Below are 20,509 nucleotides of genomic sequence, written 5' to 3'. Positions count from 1 at the left end.
ACTCTATCAATACATCTCAACATCTTATACACCTCTATCAGGTCACCTCTCATCCTTCGCCTCTCCAAGGAGAAAATACCTAGCTCTCTCAACGTATCCTCATAAGGCATGCCATCTAATCCAGGCAACATCCTTGAAAATCTCCTCTGCACCCTTTCTATGGCTTCCACATCCTTTCTGTAATGTGGCGACCAGAACTGGGCACAGTACTCCAGGTGGGGTCTGACCAGGGTCCTATACAGCTGCAGCATTATCTCCCGATTTCTAAACTCAATTCCTCTGTTGATGAAGGTCAGTATTCCATACGCCTTCTTAACCACAGCCTCTACCTGTGGCGCTGCTTTGAGCGTCCTATGAACCCGGACCCCAAGATCCTTCTGATCTTCCACACTGCCAAGCATCTTACCCTTAATATTATATTCTTTCATCCTATTCGACACTTATCTGGGTTGAAGTCCATCTGCCACTTCTCCGCCCAGTTTTGCATCTTATCTATGTCTCGTTGCAACTGCTGACATCCCTCTGCACTATCCACAACACCACCAACCTTTGTGTCATCAGTAAACTTGCCAACCCATCCTTCCACTTCCTCATCCAGGTCATTTATAAAAATCACAAAGAGCAAGGGTCCCAGAACAGATCCCTGGGGTACTCCACTGGCGACCGACCTCCATGCTGAAAAAGACCCATCTACAGATTTTCTCCATCCCACCAGTGATGTAATTCAGTTCCCACCCAAGAGGTCGGGGACCTTGGCCACGATTCTCCTCTTGCGGCCCGCCACTTTTCTGGCGGGTCTGGCCAGGAGACGCATGTCTGCGCTCCCCTTCTCCTTCTTCCCCCTTCATTCCGGCGGAGTCTCCCGCTAACTCCCCGAACATGGGGAGCTAGTCTGAACCCTGCTGGAATGAAGTACTCCTGGCAGGGTGGGAGATTCAGGTCCTGATAATTAACAAATATACATATTTAAAATAGATTAATAACAGATTTAAATGACTTACCTGCCTTCCCGCCGGTTTCCAGCATGGTGTGGCCGGCGACTGTACACCGGTTCTGGGAGATGCGCATGCCCGTTCAAGGCCGCAGACATGCGTCTCCTGGCCAGACCCGCCAGAAAAGTGGCGGGCCGCAATAGGAGAATCGTGGCCAAGGTCCCCGACCTCTTGGGTGGGAGCTGAATTACATCACTGGTGGGATGGAGAAAGTCTGTTCTACGCAATATCAAGGTGCAATCACTATCAAGCGTCACACAGTTAAATAAGTCTACAAATAACACACTCATGATCAGGCGAATGCTTCTTTTGACTAATACAATTCCTTTACACTGTTCATTCTCAACATTTTTAGCCAACAAATTCTGTGTCGTGGATCACTTTGAGAATTCTGCTGTTCCATGTTGGGCAGTTCATCGCATTATGATATTTTGAGTCGCAGCTGAAGCAACTGTTCCCCAGGCATTCCTGGTGTTCATTCGCCTACCATTTCTGTTCCAATTCTGTCATCTGCTGTGGTATCCTGTTTTGCTAAAAATGCTTCCACCTCATTCTTTCTGCCTGAGACACTTCCTAATACTCGTACCTGTGTCCACAATCTGGACAATCTCAAAAATACAGCCATTGAGTCCTCCAACCTTTGTAAAGCTGCAGAATGCACATTTGTGCTAGAAAGGTTGTTGGAAATGTCTGCTTCCCTAGAAATCTTTTCAAGGCAGCAGACTCCAAGAAAAGAGTCTCTTTACTAGAACTGATCCTCAGTCAATGCCTGGAGCCTGTCCATGTGCAACACCTTAGTACAATCTAGTAATTTAAGTGTGAGCACAATACAAGGAATTTCCAAATTGTATTACTGCAATCTTTTATACAGTCTGTAAGGGCCATGATATATTCCTCCAGAAAATGACAGTCCAATCTCTCAAAATCTATCAAAGCCTGACAATGCCTTGTAGGTATCCAAAAGATTATCTTTATGGTCTTCTCTTGTGTGGCTTTAGGAGCAGAACCTGTCATCACAGTTTTAATGTCAAGTTCCCTAACCAGTCCAATATCCTGGAGACTAATGGGACGATCTTACAATCATGCCCCACTGGCCAATGGGCGGAGTGAGCTGGTAAGATTGCAAGAGAGCCAAGAAATCGGGTTCGCACCCAATCTTACTGGCTTGGATATCTGGCGCGATCAGCCTCGCGCTCATTTCTGGAGCAAGGCTGAATAAATTATTTGAATTGAATTACCATATCATTTAAATGAAAATCACGAGCCCAGGACTCAATCGTCTGAGATCACTTGACTGTGCGGCCTCGCTGAGGGAGGTTCTCTTCGGCAAGAATCCCAGCTGGAACCCAGCAACGGGGACCAGATGTGATGGCCTTGCCAGTAGGACTAGAGGCAACTGAAGCCCCCGGGGAGGTTGGGGCTAAGTGGGGTGCCCTTTGGGCAGTGCCAGTCAGGTACCCTGGCACTGACCACTGGGCCCACAGCGCACTCTGCAGTTGTAATCGGTGGGAGGGGGGACATCAGGCAGCATGGTGGCACAGTGGTTAGCCCTGCTGCTTCACAGCTCCAGGGACCTGGGTTCAATTCTGGCCTCAGGTCACTGTCTGTGTGGAGTTTGCACATTCTCCCTGTGTCTGCGTGGGTTTCCTCCGGGTGCTCCGGTTTCTTCCCACAGTCCAAAGATGTGCGGGTTAGGTTGATTGGCCATGCTAAATTGACTCTAGTGTCCTGGGGATTGGCAAGGTAAATGAGGGTTATGGGGAATAGAGTCTGGGTGGGATTGTGGTCGGTACAGACTCGATGGGCTGAATGGCCTCCTTCTGTACTGCAGGGATTCTATGATATCCTCTTCTATGATGATATCACTGCCAATCTGCATAGCATTGCGGGTGGGGGGGAAAGGGGAGGGGCGTACGGGAGTCGATTGGTCCAGCCAGGGTTTGATTGGTCCAACCAGTGGGGGTTTCTCATGATTGGGCGTGCGGCCCCGCGGTAGCGTGGGATGGTGCCTGGTTTAAGCCATGGATGCCTGCTGAAAGCAGCAGAGGCTGTGTGACAAGTTTCTCTGCTGCTCAGAGCAGAGAGACCTGCACATGCGCAATGGATCCAAAAATCTTCCATTTTCACGCTTGTTCTGGACTTTGAATTTTTTTCATAAGTTCGCTCCCTAAGTATAACTCTACGATGTGGCCCTCAAACTTGAGTTGGGACAGATGCTATTATTTGTTCCAGGTTAAATTTCATGCATAAAACATAATAGAAGAGCCAAACTATCCTCAGTATCCAACTGACAGGCTTCTAAAGCACAAAATACATTGCTTCTGATTTTACATTTGTTTGAAAAAGACATGCCAAGGCCATACATTTTTGACTCTTTAATATGCATAATACATGCCCACATATTCGCTTAATTCTTTCAATGGTCATAAAGTTCCATCTCTGAGGGCATTGATGAGTAATCATACCCTGACAATTTACACCTGCTTTCAGCCATTCTTCACAAAAGAACCCTTTTAAACCTCTTCTAGCCAGTCAATGAACTGGGGGACCAGAAGATCAATCTTTACTCTCTTTTCAATTCATTCACAATATGAGACGTTACAAATGTGAAGCCCCTAACTCTCCAACCCATCATCAGTGTCATTTAGTGTCTCTTTATACATTCTAGAGTACACCAATTAAACAAATAAACTAATTCATTAACAAACTACCCCTTAAAACAACATTTTGGGGAGAGATGATGCACAGCAGCCCATGTAGTATCCAATGATTGTGGATGGCCTCAAGCATACTAGTGAACACCTCATGGAACCTCCCCCAGGATACCCAGGCATGCATGGAAGTGGGACAGGCAGTTAGTTGGGCCAAGTGACACCCTCTATCTGGGTCTGTTTATGACCACCTTAAGAAGTCTCACAACACCAGGTTAAGTCCAACAGGTTTATTTGGTAGCAAAAGCCACTAGCTTTTGAAGCACTGCTTCTTCATCAGGTGAGTGGGATTTCACCTTTGCCAGGCCCTGGAACAATAACAAATGGGCCCACCCTGAACCTCTCAGCACGGGGGAGCCTGGAGCTGAACTGCAACCAAAACCTGAGGAGTAGTCCCCTCATATAGTGGAACAGGGGCTGCAAATTCGCACAACCTATATAAACATGGAACGCAGACTCCTCAAGGCTACAGAAATTGCAGGCAGCCTGGGAGTCTGAGTACTGACTAAACCTTCCATTACATGGAACTGCTGTGTGCAACACCCTCGGCGTCAAAGCCTCAATAGAAAAAGGGAGGACTCCCATGTAGAGACAGTGTCTATTTATATCTTTTGAATATACCAATAAAACAAATTAACTCATAACAAATTGACAGCCCCTTAACTGGTCACTGTAACTCAAAGGAAAAACTACATGGAATTTTCGCAAAATTAAGTTAAAATGATGGCCGAAATCTTCCATCCACATTCACAGCTGAGAATTTCCAATGCCTGAAAGTGAATGGAGTTTTAGCTGGAACGCCAAATTTTCCATTCTCACTCACAATAGGTCCTGCCACGAATGAGACCAGAGAATCACGCTCAGTATTTTGGGGTCTGATGATGCATTCCAGACCCATGCAGAGTGCTTCTTTATACTATTCTGATAAAATCAGATCTGAGGTGTGCCTGGACCTGCAGACACATAGGGCAGTATTTTACCACTGCTTTACGCTGTTTTGCGGCGAGAAAATGCTGTAATATCGGACATAAATTAGCTAGCATAAATGGTCTTTGCGACCGGCGCAATTTTACGACATCCAGATTTCCGGCAGGGTCAGCCTCTCGCTGGAAATGGGCGAGAGGCTGATTAGTTTATTTAAATTTATTAAAATAGGGTTTTGAATGTGTCTAGTGAGCTCGGTGCTCAATCATTCGAGCTTGCTCGCCTTTATTGCCTCGCCAAGAGAGGTTCTGTCCAGCGAGGAAAACACCTGCTCCCCATGAACCAGGAACAGTTGTGTTGGCCTCGCAAGTGGAACCGGAGGCCATTGAGGTACCCCTGGGGAGGCTGAGGGCAAGGCGAGGGTGCCCCTTGGGCAGTGCCAGACTAGTAGTGCCACCCTGGCACCTTGGCAATACCAGCCTGGCACCTGGGCAATGACCACTGGGGTGGGGGGGGCTGCATCTCGGGCTGCAGGCCCCCGCTATTGCGGGAGGGGAAGGGAGCTAGTTGAGGCTGCCTGCAGGAGTAAGGGCCTGACAGCTCTCTCTTTGTCTGTCAGACCCCTGCTACTGTTAATGCACATGTGCTCCATCAGAGGTCTGCACATACACAATACCTCCCTCTACAGACTGTCCGGCACGTTAAGCCTCGCCTATTGTCTTCTGTAGCAAGAAACAGACTCAGTCAAAATTTTAAAGACAGAGTGTAAAAGATTGGGCCTGAAAATGTGCCCAAAAAATTGGATCTGGAACTCTCCCAGTCTCACACCCGCCCGACACTTAGAAAAAATCTCGTAAAATTCTGCCCATAACCTTAATTTATACAATTAACAGGATACAGGTTCAATCAGGATCACATTGGTGTAATGTGACTGCAATTTGCATAAACAAGTGAGCTGCGTTCCTCAGTCACCATACTGTGGTGAGAAGTTAAAATGGTGACCATTATTATCTTGAAAATGGGATGGTAAGTCATAATGCATTTTTTCTGGTGTACAAATTCAGTTAATTGCTTAGATTGCAATGTTGTATTTGGAAAGAAGTTTTTGCTCCTTTTCTGAATTTTGTTTTTGCCTAACAGAATGTAGACCTGCAGCAGATACTCAATCCCAAAGTGCCTGAACATCTGGCAGGGTTCAACTTCTTTTAGCTGAGAACATCTGGTGAGATTGCAATCTCTGAGCCTGGAACATCTGGTGAAGTTTAATCTTTCACCCTGCAACATCTGGTGAGGTAGTAATTTCTTTGTGCCTGAGACATCTGGAGATCTTTAATCGCTTCATGTCTGGCAACCATCCTAACTAAAATAAATGAAACCATTATTTATTTGATCACATTTCTCATTATCCTTTTTAAATGCACTGACTTACCCTGATTGTACTAATGAAGACATCTAAGTCTGCTTCTTCCAGTGCAGTATCAACAGGCAAAGGTAACCGTTTATATCTGGGAAACAATATAAGAGCAGTTATTAATATAGTAAGCTGCACTTTGGCCAATTATGTGTTTTATTTACATGCCCAAATAAAGTTGCAGTTAATCATTTTTAAAGTGTTTCACATTGCATTACTCTGATTGTTATATAAGAAAAATGGCTGCCTTTTACACAGGGTCCTTTATACAGTAATGATCAGTCAATCTGTTTTTAATGATGCTAATTAAAACAGGGATGTAGGTTGGTCTATCAGGAGAACTCCCACTGTACTCCTAGGTGCTCTGAGATTTTTGCCATTAACCTGAACCAGATAGGTCTTAGTTTAACATCACATCCACCTTACACAATGCAGGACTTCCTCACACTGGAAGGTCAGTAAGGATTAGACACTCAAGTCCTGGAGTGGAGTTTGAACTCAACAATTTCTGACTCGGACACCAGCATATTGCCAACTGAGCCATTTATCAAGGAATATAAAACAAAATCGTAAAATATTCTATACGCAGGTTAATAAAAAGAGTCAGGATGGGAATAGAGCCATGAAGGGATGTACACAATAAAATCACACACAGTGATAGTGACATGGCAAAAGTATCTACTAATTACTTTGCTTCAACATTTATCAGACAGACAGATCAGATGAATGTCACAATGGTGGACCAGAAATAATATAACCATATTCAAATTAAAATTAGGAGAAATAATGAATAAACTAGTCAAACTGAAAGATAAAACCCCAGGTCATATGGATCAGATCTGCACATTTTAAAGGAAAATAGTGAAGACACATATTGAATAATTCATTAGAAAAAGACATAGTGCCAACTATATTCAAGGGAGATGTCTAGAGAACTAAAATCAGTCAGCTTAACAATGTGGGAGAAATAATAACGGAACCTGTACCAATTGAGAAGATCTAAAAACCAAAACTATAATCACAGAAATCATAGAATCCTTACAGAGCAGAAGAAGGCCATTTGGCCCATCGAGCCCGACTGACAACATTCCCACCCAGACCCATCCCCACAATCCCACGTATTTACCCTGCTAATCCTCCTGACACTAAGGGGCACTAATTTAACTTGGCCAATCAAGCTAACCCACACATCTTTGGACTGTGGGAGGAAACCAGTGCAGACACAGGGACACAAACTCCACACAGACAGTGACATAATAATGAATAGTCAGCATTGATTTCAAAAGGGAAAGTTTTGCTTGACCAACCTCATTGAATTCTTTCAAGAGGTTCCAGGGTAGTAAATGTAGTTTAGCCTGATTTCCAGAAGCCTTCGATAAGATACAACGTAATAGACCAATGAATGAAGTCAGAGCATGTGGAGTTAGGGTCCAAGTAACAGAATGGATAAGTTAGCTTTTGCAAGACAAAAAGTAGAGAGTAGGGGCAAAAGGTAGCTACTGTGTGATGGAATGTAGAAATTGGGTTTCCACATTCTCCCCATGTCTGCATGGGTTTCCTCCGGGTGCTCCAGTTTCCTCCCACAGTCCAAAGAATTATAGGTTAGATGATTGGCCATGCTAAATTGCTCTTAGTGTCAGGGAGATTAGTGAGTAAATACATGGGGTTAAAGGGATAGGGCCTGGGTGCAATTGTTGTTGGTGCAGGCTTGAAAGGCCGAATAGCCTCCTTCTGCACTGTAGGGATTCTATGATTCCATAAGGGTCAGTGCTGGAACCACTGTTGTTCACAATTTATATTAACCATTTTGACTTTGGGACCAAAAGACAATTTCCAAAGTTGCAGATGGCACCTAATTGGAGGGAATAGTCAATACTGCGAAGAACTGCAACACATTACAGGAAAACATCAACACACTCGCAGGATGTGTATATACTTGAGGGTTAATGAATTTCAACATAGATAAGTTATTACATTCTGGAAAGAAAAATAATTAGGTCTGATATTACTTGGAAACTAAGAATCTAACTGGTGTAGAGATGCAAAAAGATCTGGGAATACAAATGCATAAATCACTAAAAATGACGGAGCTTAATAAGCCCATTAAAAAAAGCAAAACAAGACTAATAGGGTTTACTTCTGGAGAGATAGAATTCAAAGTAGAGAATTCTACTAAGTCTGCATCAAAGCTTAATTAGACTACAATTGGCATGCTGTGCACAGTTCTGTTCACTATATTATAGAAAGAATAGAGAAACACTGGAGAGGGTGGAAAACATTCATAGGAGACTGCACTTGTCAGAAAAAGATGTACAGGCTGGGTATCTTTTCCCGAGAAAAGAGGAAGCTAAGGAGTGAACTAATAGATGTCACTAAAATTATGAAAGGTATTGATGGAGTGAACTGAGAGAGAGGAAGATTGAGGCTAGAATTCTCTGGCTGTTCATACCCCACCACCGCTGCCAGAGAGGAAGAAGAATTTGGCGCTCAGCCAAATCTCCGTTCACTGCAGTGGGATGGGGGAATCTCAGCTGCAAGCGAGGTAAAAGATTCCAGCCAAGGTTTTTTTTACATATGAGGAAGAGCAAATCTAGTGACCATAAATATAAGATAATCAGAGAAGTTTAGTATGATCAAAAGTAGTCAGCACGGCTTTGTCAAGGGCAGGTCGTGCCTTACGAGCCTGGTTGAGTTCTTTGAAAATGTGACCAAACACATTGACGAAGGAAGAGCGGTGGATGTGGTCTATATGGACTTCAGCAAGGCGTTCGATAAGGTCCCCCATGCAAGACTTCTTGAGAAAGTGAGAGGGCATGGGATCCAAGGGGCTGTTGCCTTGTGGATCCAGAACTGGCTTGCCTGCAGAAGGCAGAGAGTGGCTGTGGAGGGGTCTTTCTCTGCATGGAGGTCAGTGACCAGTGGAGTGCCCCAGGGATCTGTTCTGGGACCCTTGCTGTTTGTCATTTTCATAAATGACCTGGATGAGGAAGTGGAGGGATGGGTTGGTAAGTTTGCTGACGACACCAAGGTAGGTGGTGTTGTGGATAGTTTGGAGGGATGTCAGAAGTTGCAGCGAGACATAGATAGAATGCAAGACTGGGCGGAGAAGTGGCAGATGGACTTCAACCCGGATAAGTGTGTGGTGATCCATTTTGGCAGATCCAATGGGATGAAGCAGCAGTATAATATGAAGGGTACCATTCTTAGCAGTGTAGAGGATCAGAAGGACCTTGGGGTCCGGGTCCATAGGACTCTTAAATCGGCCTCGCAGGTGGAGGATGCGGTCAAGAAGGCGTACGGCGTACTGGCCTTCATTAATCGAGGGATTGAGTTTAGGAGTCGGGAGATAATGCTGCAGCTTTATAGGACCCTGGTTAGACCCCACTTGGAGTACTGCGCGCAGTTCTGGTCACCTCATTACAGGAAAGATGTTGAAGCCATTGAAAGGGTGCAGAGGAGATTTACAAGGATGTTGCCTGGATTGGGGGGCATGCCTTATGAGGATAGGTTGAGGGAGCTTGGTCTCTTCTCCCTGGAGAGACGAAGGATGAGAGGTGACCTGATAGAGGTTTACAAGATGTTGAGAGGTCTGGATAGGGTAGACTCTCAGAGGCTATTTCCAAGGGCTGAAATGGTTGCTACGAGAGGACACAGGTTTAAGGTGCTGGGGGGTAGGTACAGAGGAGATGTCAGGGGTAAGTTTTTCACTCAGAGGGTGGTGGGTGAGTGGAATCGGCTGACGTCGGTGGTGGTGGAGGCAAACTCGTTGGGGTCTTTTAAGAGACTTCTGGATGAGTACATGGGATTTAATGGGATTGAGGGCTATAGATAGGCCTAGAGGTGGGGATGTGATTGGCGCAACTTGTGGGCCGAAGGGCCTGTTTGTGCTGTGGCTTTCTATGTTCTATGTTCTATGTAATCACTAAGGAATGAAATAGGAAATTTAGAAGAAAGATTTTTACCCAGAGTAGATGAGTGATTGGAACTTGCTATACAGGGAGTGGTTGAAATTAATAGTTCAGATGCATTTAAGGGGAGACTTGATAAGCATATGATGCAGAGGAGTTTTGAAGATTATGCTGATAGAGGTGGATAAGATAGGATCTGAGGAGATTCAAGTGGAGCATCAATGCCAGCATGGACTGGACTGGGCTGAATGGTCTGTTTGTATACTGTTTATTTGGTGTTATTCTATGAAATTTCTGCTCATCCAGGACTAGACAAGCAGCATGACAAATCAGAGACCTTGGACAGTTGAAAGAGGTGGTAGTGCAGTAAAGTGGGGTGTCATATAAGTGGAACACAATGTTCTGTTTACAGATGATGTTGCAGAGGCAGCATGAAGACAAGAAACAGGAGGAGCCCAGGATAGAATCTTGGGGGACGACAGAGAGAGTGCGGGAGCAGGAAGAGAGCTCACTGTGGCTGATTATCTGGTCATGATTCAGCAGATTAAAACAAAATCAAGAGAGGGCAGCCCGACATAGTTGTATGACAGAATAGAGACATTGGAGGAGGACGCTGTAGTTAAACAATGCAAAAGCTGCAAACTGGTGAAGAACCCATAACAGTAGCAGCAGAAAATGTCAGGGAAAAGGTAAGAAAGGTTGAGTCAGTTGGAGGTGAATCTCAAACATTGTATCCAAAATACAAATTAAAAAAACTACCTGAAGGAAGGCATCATAAAGGTGTGGCATCTATAGATCTCTTCTGAGATACGAACATCATCTTCATTCTCAATTGTCCTTGGGAATGCCTCTGCGACAAATTGCTCAGTACCATCATATACAAAGTAAGTTTTGTTGCTCAATGCGGCAAAATCCATCAGCTAAATGTATCAGAAAAGGAAACATTACTTTGCCTTGTATGGATTTTCCAAGGGTTCAGACCTAGGTTTCCTCTACAAGGTAGAGAATTATAATATATTTCCTTCATGGCATTATCAATTCTATTTGTCGCTGGATCCTCCTCAGTCCAAAGTCTGGTTGCTGCCTCAGGCTGTGTGATGAACTTGGCACATTGCCTGGGGTACCCCTACTTTTGACTCTCTCAACTTCCCAGCCTTTCCCTGACTCTGAGTCTTCACTCAAATTTTCTCTTCATGAGCAATAATAGTCATGAGATTCCCATTTTTTCAAATGGTTCTGAATCGCAAACAGTGCACAGGTAGATACTCCTATTTCTCTATGTTTCCAATCCTAGCTGAGCCTGAGCCAGCAGTACATTAACTGATCCATTGTACATAGATTGCCCTACCTGCTAAGTGTCAGGTGTTTCACACCAAGTGTGGTTGTACTGGTGTAAGTGCAGAAATTTCCACCTATTATGTTTCAGCTAAACAAAGGTCTGTTTAGACCACACATGGAGTAATGCAGTTCTGGGCCCCACAACTTCAGAAGGACATATGCCTTGGAGGGAGTGCTGCATAAGTTTACATGATTGATACCTGGATTTCAAGTGTTATATTATGAGGAAAGATTACACAAACCACTGTTGTATTCTCTAGAATTTAGTGCTCAATGGTGTGATTTTAATCAAAATATTCAAGATGTTATGGTAAAGAACTATTTTCACTGATCAGGGAGTCTATGGGCTGGATTTCTTCAGAGTCAGGAAGACTCCACAGATCTTTACAAATAGCATGGAGGATCCAGATATGGAAGTACCATTCCCATTTCCAACAAATCCAATTTTCTGCTGGCATAGGAAAGGGACTGAGATGTGGTTCATGTAGGCAGGAAATCTATACTCAGAGTAGAACCATTTAAGCCTTGTGCTGAGTTCAAACAGAGCTCATTTTGGTAGTTCCAAGAACCTTAAATCACAGTGTTGGAATCACAAATTGATAGAAAAACATAAACATTCTTGAAAGACAGATAATGTGTTTAACCATCATAATCTGAAGCATTTTTTAAATATCCCCCATTTGAAATACTGTAAAACAAAACTGGCTACAACTGTCAATGATTATTTAAAAAAATTCTGCTGGCCTGTTTTGATTGGCAAGACAATTGGTGTAGAATTTGTTCTAGCAGTTCAATAAGGTTCTTTGTTGACATTCCCCTAAGCGCTGTTCATTGTGAATGCTTGACAGGATTGCAAAAGCTACAATTATCTCAGCAGGAATGTTCAAATTTCGCAGTTTGATTTACAATTCTAAGAGGCTATTAAATGATTAGGAATATGAGAAGAAGTTTGTTTTTTATAAGCTTTATTGTTTTCATGAGAGGGTGTTTGTTTCACTCTCAAATCTCTGTGAAAGCTCTATTTGATTTTCTGAAGTTTAATTTTTTTCATCTTCTAATGGATCCTGATATTTACTCATGGTGGATACTGGATAAATTGGCATTGAGTTGGCATGGGGCTATGAGGGGCCATAGCGGTGGGTGAGAAGCATGAACTGCAGTGAGTTGGAGGAGGGATATAAAGGCCCTTGGGGGAGGCATAAAGGGATGTTGGGCTAAGGACTAGAGAACATAAGATCTTCTAATACAACCATGACAATGATGGGCCTTCTAATCTGCCTGTGTAGTCATGCACCCACCCCACCATGTCCTACTAACATGTATTTCTGGTTTTGGCAGGCCCAACTGCATCCCACACCTGCCCCATACCCACTTCCTTGGAGTGAAAACCTCAAAATTTGGAACATTTTTTACCAAGGCCCAGCAAACTGGGAGATTTGCTACCTTGAGCTACCTGCCTACGTAGCCAAATTCCAGCCCTAGGTCAGGAAATATAGTGTAAAAATTAGAGCAATACCTTTCGGGAGTAAATTTAGGATACACTTCTTCACACACATGTGTATAGAGTCAGAAGAGATAGGAGAGGTGATGAATGAATACTTTTCTTCAGTGTTCACCAAGGAGAGGGGCCATGTTTTTGATGATGAGAGTGTGATACAGGCTGATAGGCTGGAAGAGGCAGATGTTCTGAGGGAAGATGTATTAGCAATTTTGAAAAACCTAAAGGTCGATAAGTCCCCTGGACCAGATGAGATATATCCTATTATTCTTTGGGAGGCAAGGGATGAGATTGCAGAGCCTTTGGCTTTGATCTTTGGGTCCTCACTGTCCACGGGGATAGTGCCAAAGGACTGGAGAGTGGCGAATGTTGTTCCTCTGGTCAAGAAAGGAAATAGGAATGACCCTGGTAATTATAGGCCGGTTAGTCTTACTTTGGTGGTCGGTAAGTTAATGGAAAAGGTCCTGAGGGATAGGATTTATGACCATTTGGAAAAATGCAGCTTAATCCAGGCTAGTCAACACGGATTCATGAAGTAAAGTGTTGCCTCACAAATTTGATTGAATTCTTTGAGGAGGTAACTAAGTGTGTCGATGAAGGTAGAGCAGTTGATGTCATATACATGGATTTTAGTAAGGCGTTTGATAAGGTCCCCCATGGTAGGCTCATGAAGAAAGTAAGGAGGTGTGGGATAGAGGGAAATTTGGCCGATTGGATAAGTAACTGGCTATCTCATAGAAGACAGAGGGTGGTGGTGGATGGAACATTTTCAGACTGGAGACCAGTTACCAGCGGTGTACCACAAGGGTCAGTGCTGGGTCCTCTGCTATTTGTGATTTTTATAAATGACTTGGAAGAGGGGGCTGAAGGGTGGATAAGTAAATTTGCTGATGACACCAAAATTGGTGGAGTAGTGGATGAGGTGGAGGGCTGTTGTAGGCTGCAAAGAGACATTGATAGGATGCAGAGCTGGGCCGAAAAATGGCAGATGGAGTTTAACCCTGATAAATGTGAGGTGATTCATTTTGGTAGGACAAATTTGAATGCGGATTACAGGGTCAACAGCAGGGTTCTGAGGAATGTGGAGGAACAGAGAGATCTTGGGGTTCATATCCACAGATCTCTGAACGTTGCCACTCAAGTGTATAGAGCCGTGAAGAAGGCCTATAGTGTGTTAGCGTTTATTAACAAGGGGTTTGAGTTTAAGAGCCGTGGGGTTATGCTGCAACTGTACAGGACCTTGGTGAGACCACATTTGGAATATTGTGTGCAGTTCTGGTCACCTCACTATAAGATGGATGTGGAAAGAGTGCAAAGGAGATTTACCAGGATGCTGCCTGGTTTGGAGGGTAGGTCTTATGAGGAAAGGTTGAGGGAGCTAGGGCTTTTCTCTTCAGAGTGGAGGAGGATGAGAGGCTACTTAATAGAGGTTTATAAGATGATGAGGGGGATAGATAGAGTGGACATTCAGAGATTATTTCCTCGGGTGGATGTAGCTGTTACTAGGGGACATAACTATAAGGTTCGTGGTGGAAGATATAGAAGGGATGTACGAGGTAGGTTCTTTACTCAGAGTGGTTGGGGTGTGGAATGGACTGCCTGCTGTGATAGTGGAGTCGGACACTTTAGGAACTTTCAAGCGGTTATTGGACAGGCACATGGCGCACACTAGAATGATAGGGAGTGGGATAGCTTGATCTTGGTTTCGGAAAAGGTTCGGCACAACTTCGAGGGCCGAAGGGCCTGTACTGTGCTGTACTGTTCTATGTTCTATGTTCTAAAGATTGATGGAAGTTTGGGGAATCAAACATTGCAAACAGCAACTGAAGCTACATCAAGTTTTAAATCATAGAATCTCTACAGTGCAGAAGGAGGTCATTCAGCCCATCGAGTCTGCACCAACCACAATCCCACCCAGGCCCTATTCCCGTAACCCCACATATTTACCCCATTAATCCCTCTAACCTCCACATTCTGGGACTCTCAGGGGCAATTTAGCAAGGCCAATCAACCTAACCAGGTGAGTTAGGTTTTCGTTAACCAAATGGATTAAGATATGGGGCAAAGGCAGCCTTATGGAGTTGGATGACAGGTCAGCAGGAAGGTACAAGGGGCTAAATGACCTATTCCTGTTCCTACATTCCAACCAATGTCCATTAGGGAAGGAAGCCTGCTCATCTTATCAGCTCTGGCCTATATATGATTCCAGTTCATGTGACTGACTCTTAATTGCCATCTGAAGTGACTTCAAAAGCCACAGAGTTGTAACAAACTGCAATAAAGAATCATAGAAACCCTACAGTGCAGAAGGAGGCCATTCGGCCCATCGAGTCTGCACCACCACAATCCCACCCAGGCCCTACCCCCACATATTTACCCGCTAATCCCTCTAACCTACACATCCCAGGACTCTAATGGGCAATTTTTAACCTGGCCAATCAACCTAACCCGCACATCTTTGGACTGTGGGAGGAAACCGGAGCACCCGGAGGAAACCCAAACAGACACGAGGAGAATGTGCAAACTCCACACAGACAGTGACCCAAGCCAGGAATCGAACCCGGGACCCTGGAGCTGTGAAGCAGCAGTGCTAACCACTGTGCTACCGTGCCACCGAATGGCTGCAGCGATTCAAGAAGCCGGTCCAACACTACTTTCTCAAGGCAACCAGGGATGAATTATAAATATCGGCCTTGCCAGCAACATCCACATACCACAAATTAATAACAAATTACATTTCAGATTTCAGAAGTAGTACAGTGATCATCGCAGTATAGACCAAGTCCACAATTAGAGATTGTGTCCCACTAGAGCAACAAGATGCAATTAATCGTAAAAGCTTTAAAAGCTTCACTTTACTGATAACCAAACAGTAATTAAATTCAATTAACAATTGCACAATCAACGTAACTGACAGATATTAAGTGACACTTAGTAAACTTTGGAGAACTTTGGAAAATCTCATACCTCCTTTTTAATGATTAATTCCAGATTTTCCACTTGACTTCTTGTAGTCAGGCTATAGAGATTTTCCTGCAGGTCACTGCGATCACGTGGGGTGTAAGGAATAAAATCATTATCTTGGTGAAACAAAATGACAGGTTCCTCTCGAACATTGAAGCAAATGATTTCCTGGAGTTTGAAGGTTTGGAAAAAGGCATTTTAGATGAATGTGAAGAAAATTATTTATTATAAATATATATTCAAGTCTTAAAGAGTATTCATTCAACAATATCACACGTAAAGAACTTTCAGTTAAACAATCTGGAGCTTTTGGCAAAATAATTCTACATTTAGTCTCCAGCTCATCAAATTTCCATGTTGTCCAGTGAGTAGGTCATAAGCTGTCATTCGTCCATAAAAATATTGGGAGCAGAAATATTGGGCCCATCATGCTTATGCCAGTTCTTTGTAAAAAATGACCTAATCAGTTTCTCTTTGCTGCTCTTTCTTCCTAACCCTTTTCATGTTGCAGCTTTATAAAATTTTAGTTACGCTGGTTAGAGTATTTCTTTCAATTCTGGTCACCTCTCATTACAGGAAGGATGTAGAGGATTTGGAGAGGGTGCAGAAGAGGTTTACCAGGATGCTGCCTGGATTAGAGGGTATAAGCTATAGGGAGAGGCTGGACAAACTAGGGTTGTTTTCTCTGGAGCAGCGGAGGCTGAGAGGAGACCTGATATAAGTCTATAAAATTATGAGAGGCGTGGATAGGGTTGGCAGTCAGAATCTTTGTCCTAGAGTTGAATTGTCGAATATTAGTGGGCATGCACTTAAGATGAGAGGGGAAAGTTCAAAGGAGATGTGAGCGGTAAGTTTTTTTATACAGAGAGTGTAGGTATCTGGTACACGCTGTCAGGAGTGCTGGTGCAGGCAGATACAATAGGGGAGTTTAAGGGGTTGTTGTGGAGTTCTCTGGAGGTTAGGTATCGCCAAAGACTTCAGCCAATACAAAGACTCACGAAAGCCAGTGTCCCAGTTAAGGACGTATCTTTATTTGACCAATGACTAATGAGAGATTGAGCACTGGGCAGTCCAATGCCTCTCTAGAAGAGAAGGCCTTGAAATATTCCAATACCATTCTGAGGTAACAAAGCTTCGGACAGATCAATTATACATTTCTCAAGCTTACTTTTTCCTGCCTTCCATTCGTTATGAATCAGTCATTTTCAGTACAAATCAATCATTGTTAATACCTGTCATATACTTTAGCCAATTGTATTCTATTCTCTGACATCGTGGGATTTCAATGGTCCATAGAATCCGGATGCTTCTTCTCCCTATTGCTGATGCTTCTTCCTCTATTCCTAGCAACCCCTGATGCTTCGCTACAAAGGTCTGCGAAGACCTGTCTTATCTGGACAGTGTAAATAACCTTATTCATAAAGGGGCTCTGAGAACCTTATTGTTAGTAACTTCCATTGATAAGTACTTCTGTACATTCTGTGGTTTCATTGTTCCAAAGAATGTGGTTCTGTCTGTAAAGGCTTCATCTCATCATCCCTCACATTAATACTGCATTGAAGTTACTGTGAAAATCCCCCAGTCGCCACACTCCAGCGCCTGTTCAGGTACACTGAAGGAGAATTTAGCATAGCCAATGCACCTATCCAGCACGTCTTTCGGACTGTGGGTGGAAAGCGGAGCACCCGGAGGAAACCCATGCAGACACAGGGGGAGCGTGCAGACTCCACACAGACAGTCACCCAAGGCCGGAATTGAACCCAGGTCTCTGGCGCTGTGAGGCAGCAGTGCTAACCGCTGTGCCTTTGTGCAGCCCCATACCAGGTTCTCATACTAGTGTGTTGCAACAGGTGGAAACCAATTCCCCGCCCTCCCTCCCCCCGATAACTTTAATCACTCTCCCATGCCATGGTAACACCAGTGTGATGGGCCTGGCTGGGCTGTGTTAGCAAGCTCCTGTTGTAGGTAGGACGGTGATAACAACTCGGTTTACAGCACAATGTGATGGTGTCCTGGTGCAAACAAGTCTGACTCCTACCTGAACTCTGCATGCATGTTGGCACCTGGGCCCACATCTGGGTGGGGGTCAGGGAACACCAGCTGCCGCTGTAGGGCCTCCGGACATTGTGGGAAGGGGGGTATCCAGTGTCTGCTTGGTTCTAGGGATGCCATGGCAGCTTCAGTGACTCAGAGGCCCTGCATGGCACCTGGAACTGGCACTGATGGTTTCAAGCGCCTCGATTGTAAGTACAGTGACAGGTAAGTAACATGCGCCTGAATTTGGGATCGCAGTAGCGGGGTGCCGAGGGCCCTCCCCCTTGCACAACAACATTCACATCCCCTCCAGCTAAGGTTAGCATATGGTAATGCCTGCTGGAGGATAATCGGGTGCAATTACATTTATTATTGTCATTAAGTGTGCAATAACTCAATGTGATCGTATTTAACATGTGCTCATGAAACCTAACTGTACCCAATTCCCTCAATCTAGTTGGTACACTCCTTCACCCGTGCCCTCTTGGTGACCCTACAACTTCTTAATCTTATGTGGCCTCCCACTACATCTCAGGGTGTCCCCAGGATGTACAGAGGAGGAGGCGGTCAGCTGCGTTCTGTGCCTCGTGACCTGTGATGCCTTTGGCGGATGTCCCCTGCAGGGCTGGGACCTGGAGGGCCCAGGCTGGCTTTCTGGTGTCATAGATGTATCCTTGTCACCCTGTTCATCCCGCTGCCCCTGAGCTGCACCAGAATCAGGAATGGAGGGGAGGGGAGGAGTCAGAAGGAGTAGCGACGGCTGCTGTCTCCTGGGTAGAAGGCCTAGCACAAGCTGCAGCTCTTCCTCCTCCCTTGGGGTGTCAATGGGTCCCTGGCTCATTCCATGGATGGTGGAGCTTCTGGACTGAGCTCCAAAAGCTCTGGCGTCACCTGGCTCTGCCAGTCCTGGAGGGCCACCTGCATTCGCGCCATAGTGGTCGAGCCCTCTGCGATGGTTCCCTGAGCCTGGGGCCACTGTCGATGGCAGCAGCAACTGCCTCTGAGACTGGGCCACATTCTGCAGCCCTTTAGCCATGCCCTGCTGTGAGTGGGCCATGCTCTCAAGTGTTGCGGCCATAGCCCGCTGTGTCTCAGTGCTGTCCTGCTGCATCTCCTGCAACCTGTCAAGCCTCTCAGCCATGGGCCACAGAATCTCAGTAAGTCTCCCGAGTGCCTCAGCTGTGGCCTGCTGTGACTCGACCATGGCTTGGACCCTGCCACTCATGGCGATAATTTCCCCAGACTTTCCACCATGGATGACACCCTTGCAATGTTGGCCTGGGTACCACGCAATACCCGGCAATAGCTGATCCATCTGAAAGTTTTAGGGCTCCTCCCAACAGCCTTACAGTTGGTCCAGTGTGGTTGTCAGCCCCTTTGTATTCCCGGGCTCTGTTGCTGCATCTCCAGCAGCTGAGGGAGAAGTATCACAGATCACAACATCTGGCATGGGGCTAGCTGAGTACTCACCTCCAGCAGGCTCCGCAAGCCAGAGGCCTCAGACATTCTCTCCTCCACCCAATGTACATCAATGGATGTGGGATGTGTTGTGCACACCACAGAGTGACCCAGAAGCCTCACCACTAATTTGACCTGCCGATGTGAGAGTCTAGGAAGGTGAACTGTGATGTGGAAGTCTGTGTCGAGAAACTGGTGCTGGCCTTGGAGGTTTCTTCTTGCCCTTCCTCCGAGATGTCTTCCGAGCTGACTTGAGGAGTCTCGGCGGGAGCAGCGGGGTCGGGGGCGGTGGGGGGGGCGGTGGGGCGGGGAGGGGGGGGGGGGTGATGCCAAATGGGCCCAGTGCATCAGGGTTGTTTCCTGCAACACAGGACACACGGTTGAGTGCAAGAGAGGGACAGCAATCTGGGCTGCATGCAAGGTAATTGAGATAACTCAAACATTTGGAGGACTAGCAGGTGCTCACGTCTGTGGCACAGCCCGACCTGGCTGTCACTGATGGTACAGTCGTCATCCTCCCCCTCCAGATCCAGTGCACGCTCTTCAAAGGGCATGAGGATTCTTAGATTGGGCACACCACCCTGTCTTCTGCCACTCCTGTTGATTATGGGCATTCTTCTCCTGTGGGGACAGAAGGAGGCATGTAAATGCTGATAGCAGGAAGCCAGCAGGGTGTCAGGGGGTGGGCCTCAGAAGGCAGGGGTTGTGTGGAGACTCGAGGGTTGACTCCGGGGTCGGGGGCAGGTGCTAGGAGGTCAGAAGCTGGAAGCCTGCAGGGTGTTGGAGGGGGATCCATACAGCAGGGATCACGTAGGGGAACGATACCAGAACAGGATTTGCACTCACCCTTGCTGCCCAAATGAGGTCTTTCAGTATTTTTCTGCATTGGTGGTCGGTTCTCCGTGCCAGTGACTGCCTCCCAGGCCCGTCTGTCTTCCCTTTCTCTGGCTCGACGCCCATCCAGGGGGAATAAAGTATCTCTCCTCTACCGCATCCAGTCACCGTGCCAGCTCTCCCTCCGAGAATCTGGGTGCTATCCTTCTGGAAGCCACCTTCCTGCCCTGCCTGCCTGTCCATCCTTGGAGCTTATATACAGGTCGTCCTTGTTAAGACAGTTCAGCTGCAAGCAGTTTGGACAAGTATCATGGTTGTTGGGGCATTCCAGCAAGATTACATGCAGCTTGCTTTGTTCTACTGAGGAGGAAGCCAAGGCAACACTTGTAGATGTGGTGATGGAGATGGAGGGGGTGGGGGAGGGGAGAGCGAGAGAG

At 45.7% G+C, this 20,509-nt stretch overlaps 1 protein-coding gene across 1 annotated transcript in view; it reads right to left on the bottom strand.

Moving 5' to 3' along the window:
• Positions 1-20,509, bottom strand: part of LOC144494647 (paladin-like) — a 240,313-nt gene that overhangs the window by 192,211 nt on the left and 27,593 nt on the right. Inside the window, exons 4-6 of the mRNA XM_078213851.1 lie at positions 15,750-15,914; positions 10,706-10,866; positions 6,057-6,132 (exon numbers count right to left, since the gene is read on the bottom strand). Coding sequence (XP_078069977.1) covers positions 6,057-6,132; positions 10,706-10,866; positions 15,750-15,914 — 402 coding nt within the window. The remainder of the gene's footprint in view (positions 1-6,056; positions 6,133-10,705; positions 10,867-15,749; positions 15,915-20,509) is intronic.

This window comes from Mustelus asterias, chromosome 6 (assembly GCF_964213995.1).
Source record: "Mustelus asterias chromosome 6, sMusAst1.hap1.1, whole genome shotgun sequence".
Taxonomy (NCBI): Eukaryota; Metazoa; Chordata; class Chondrichthyes; order Carcharhiniformes; family Triakidae; genus Mustelus; species Mustelus asterias.
This window is presented reverse-complemented; position numbering and strand designations above follow the sequence as displayed.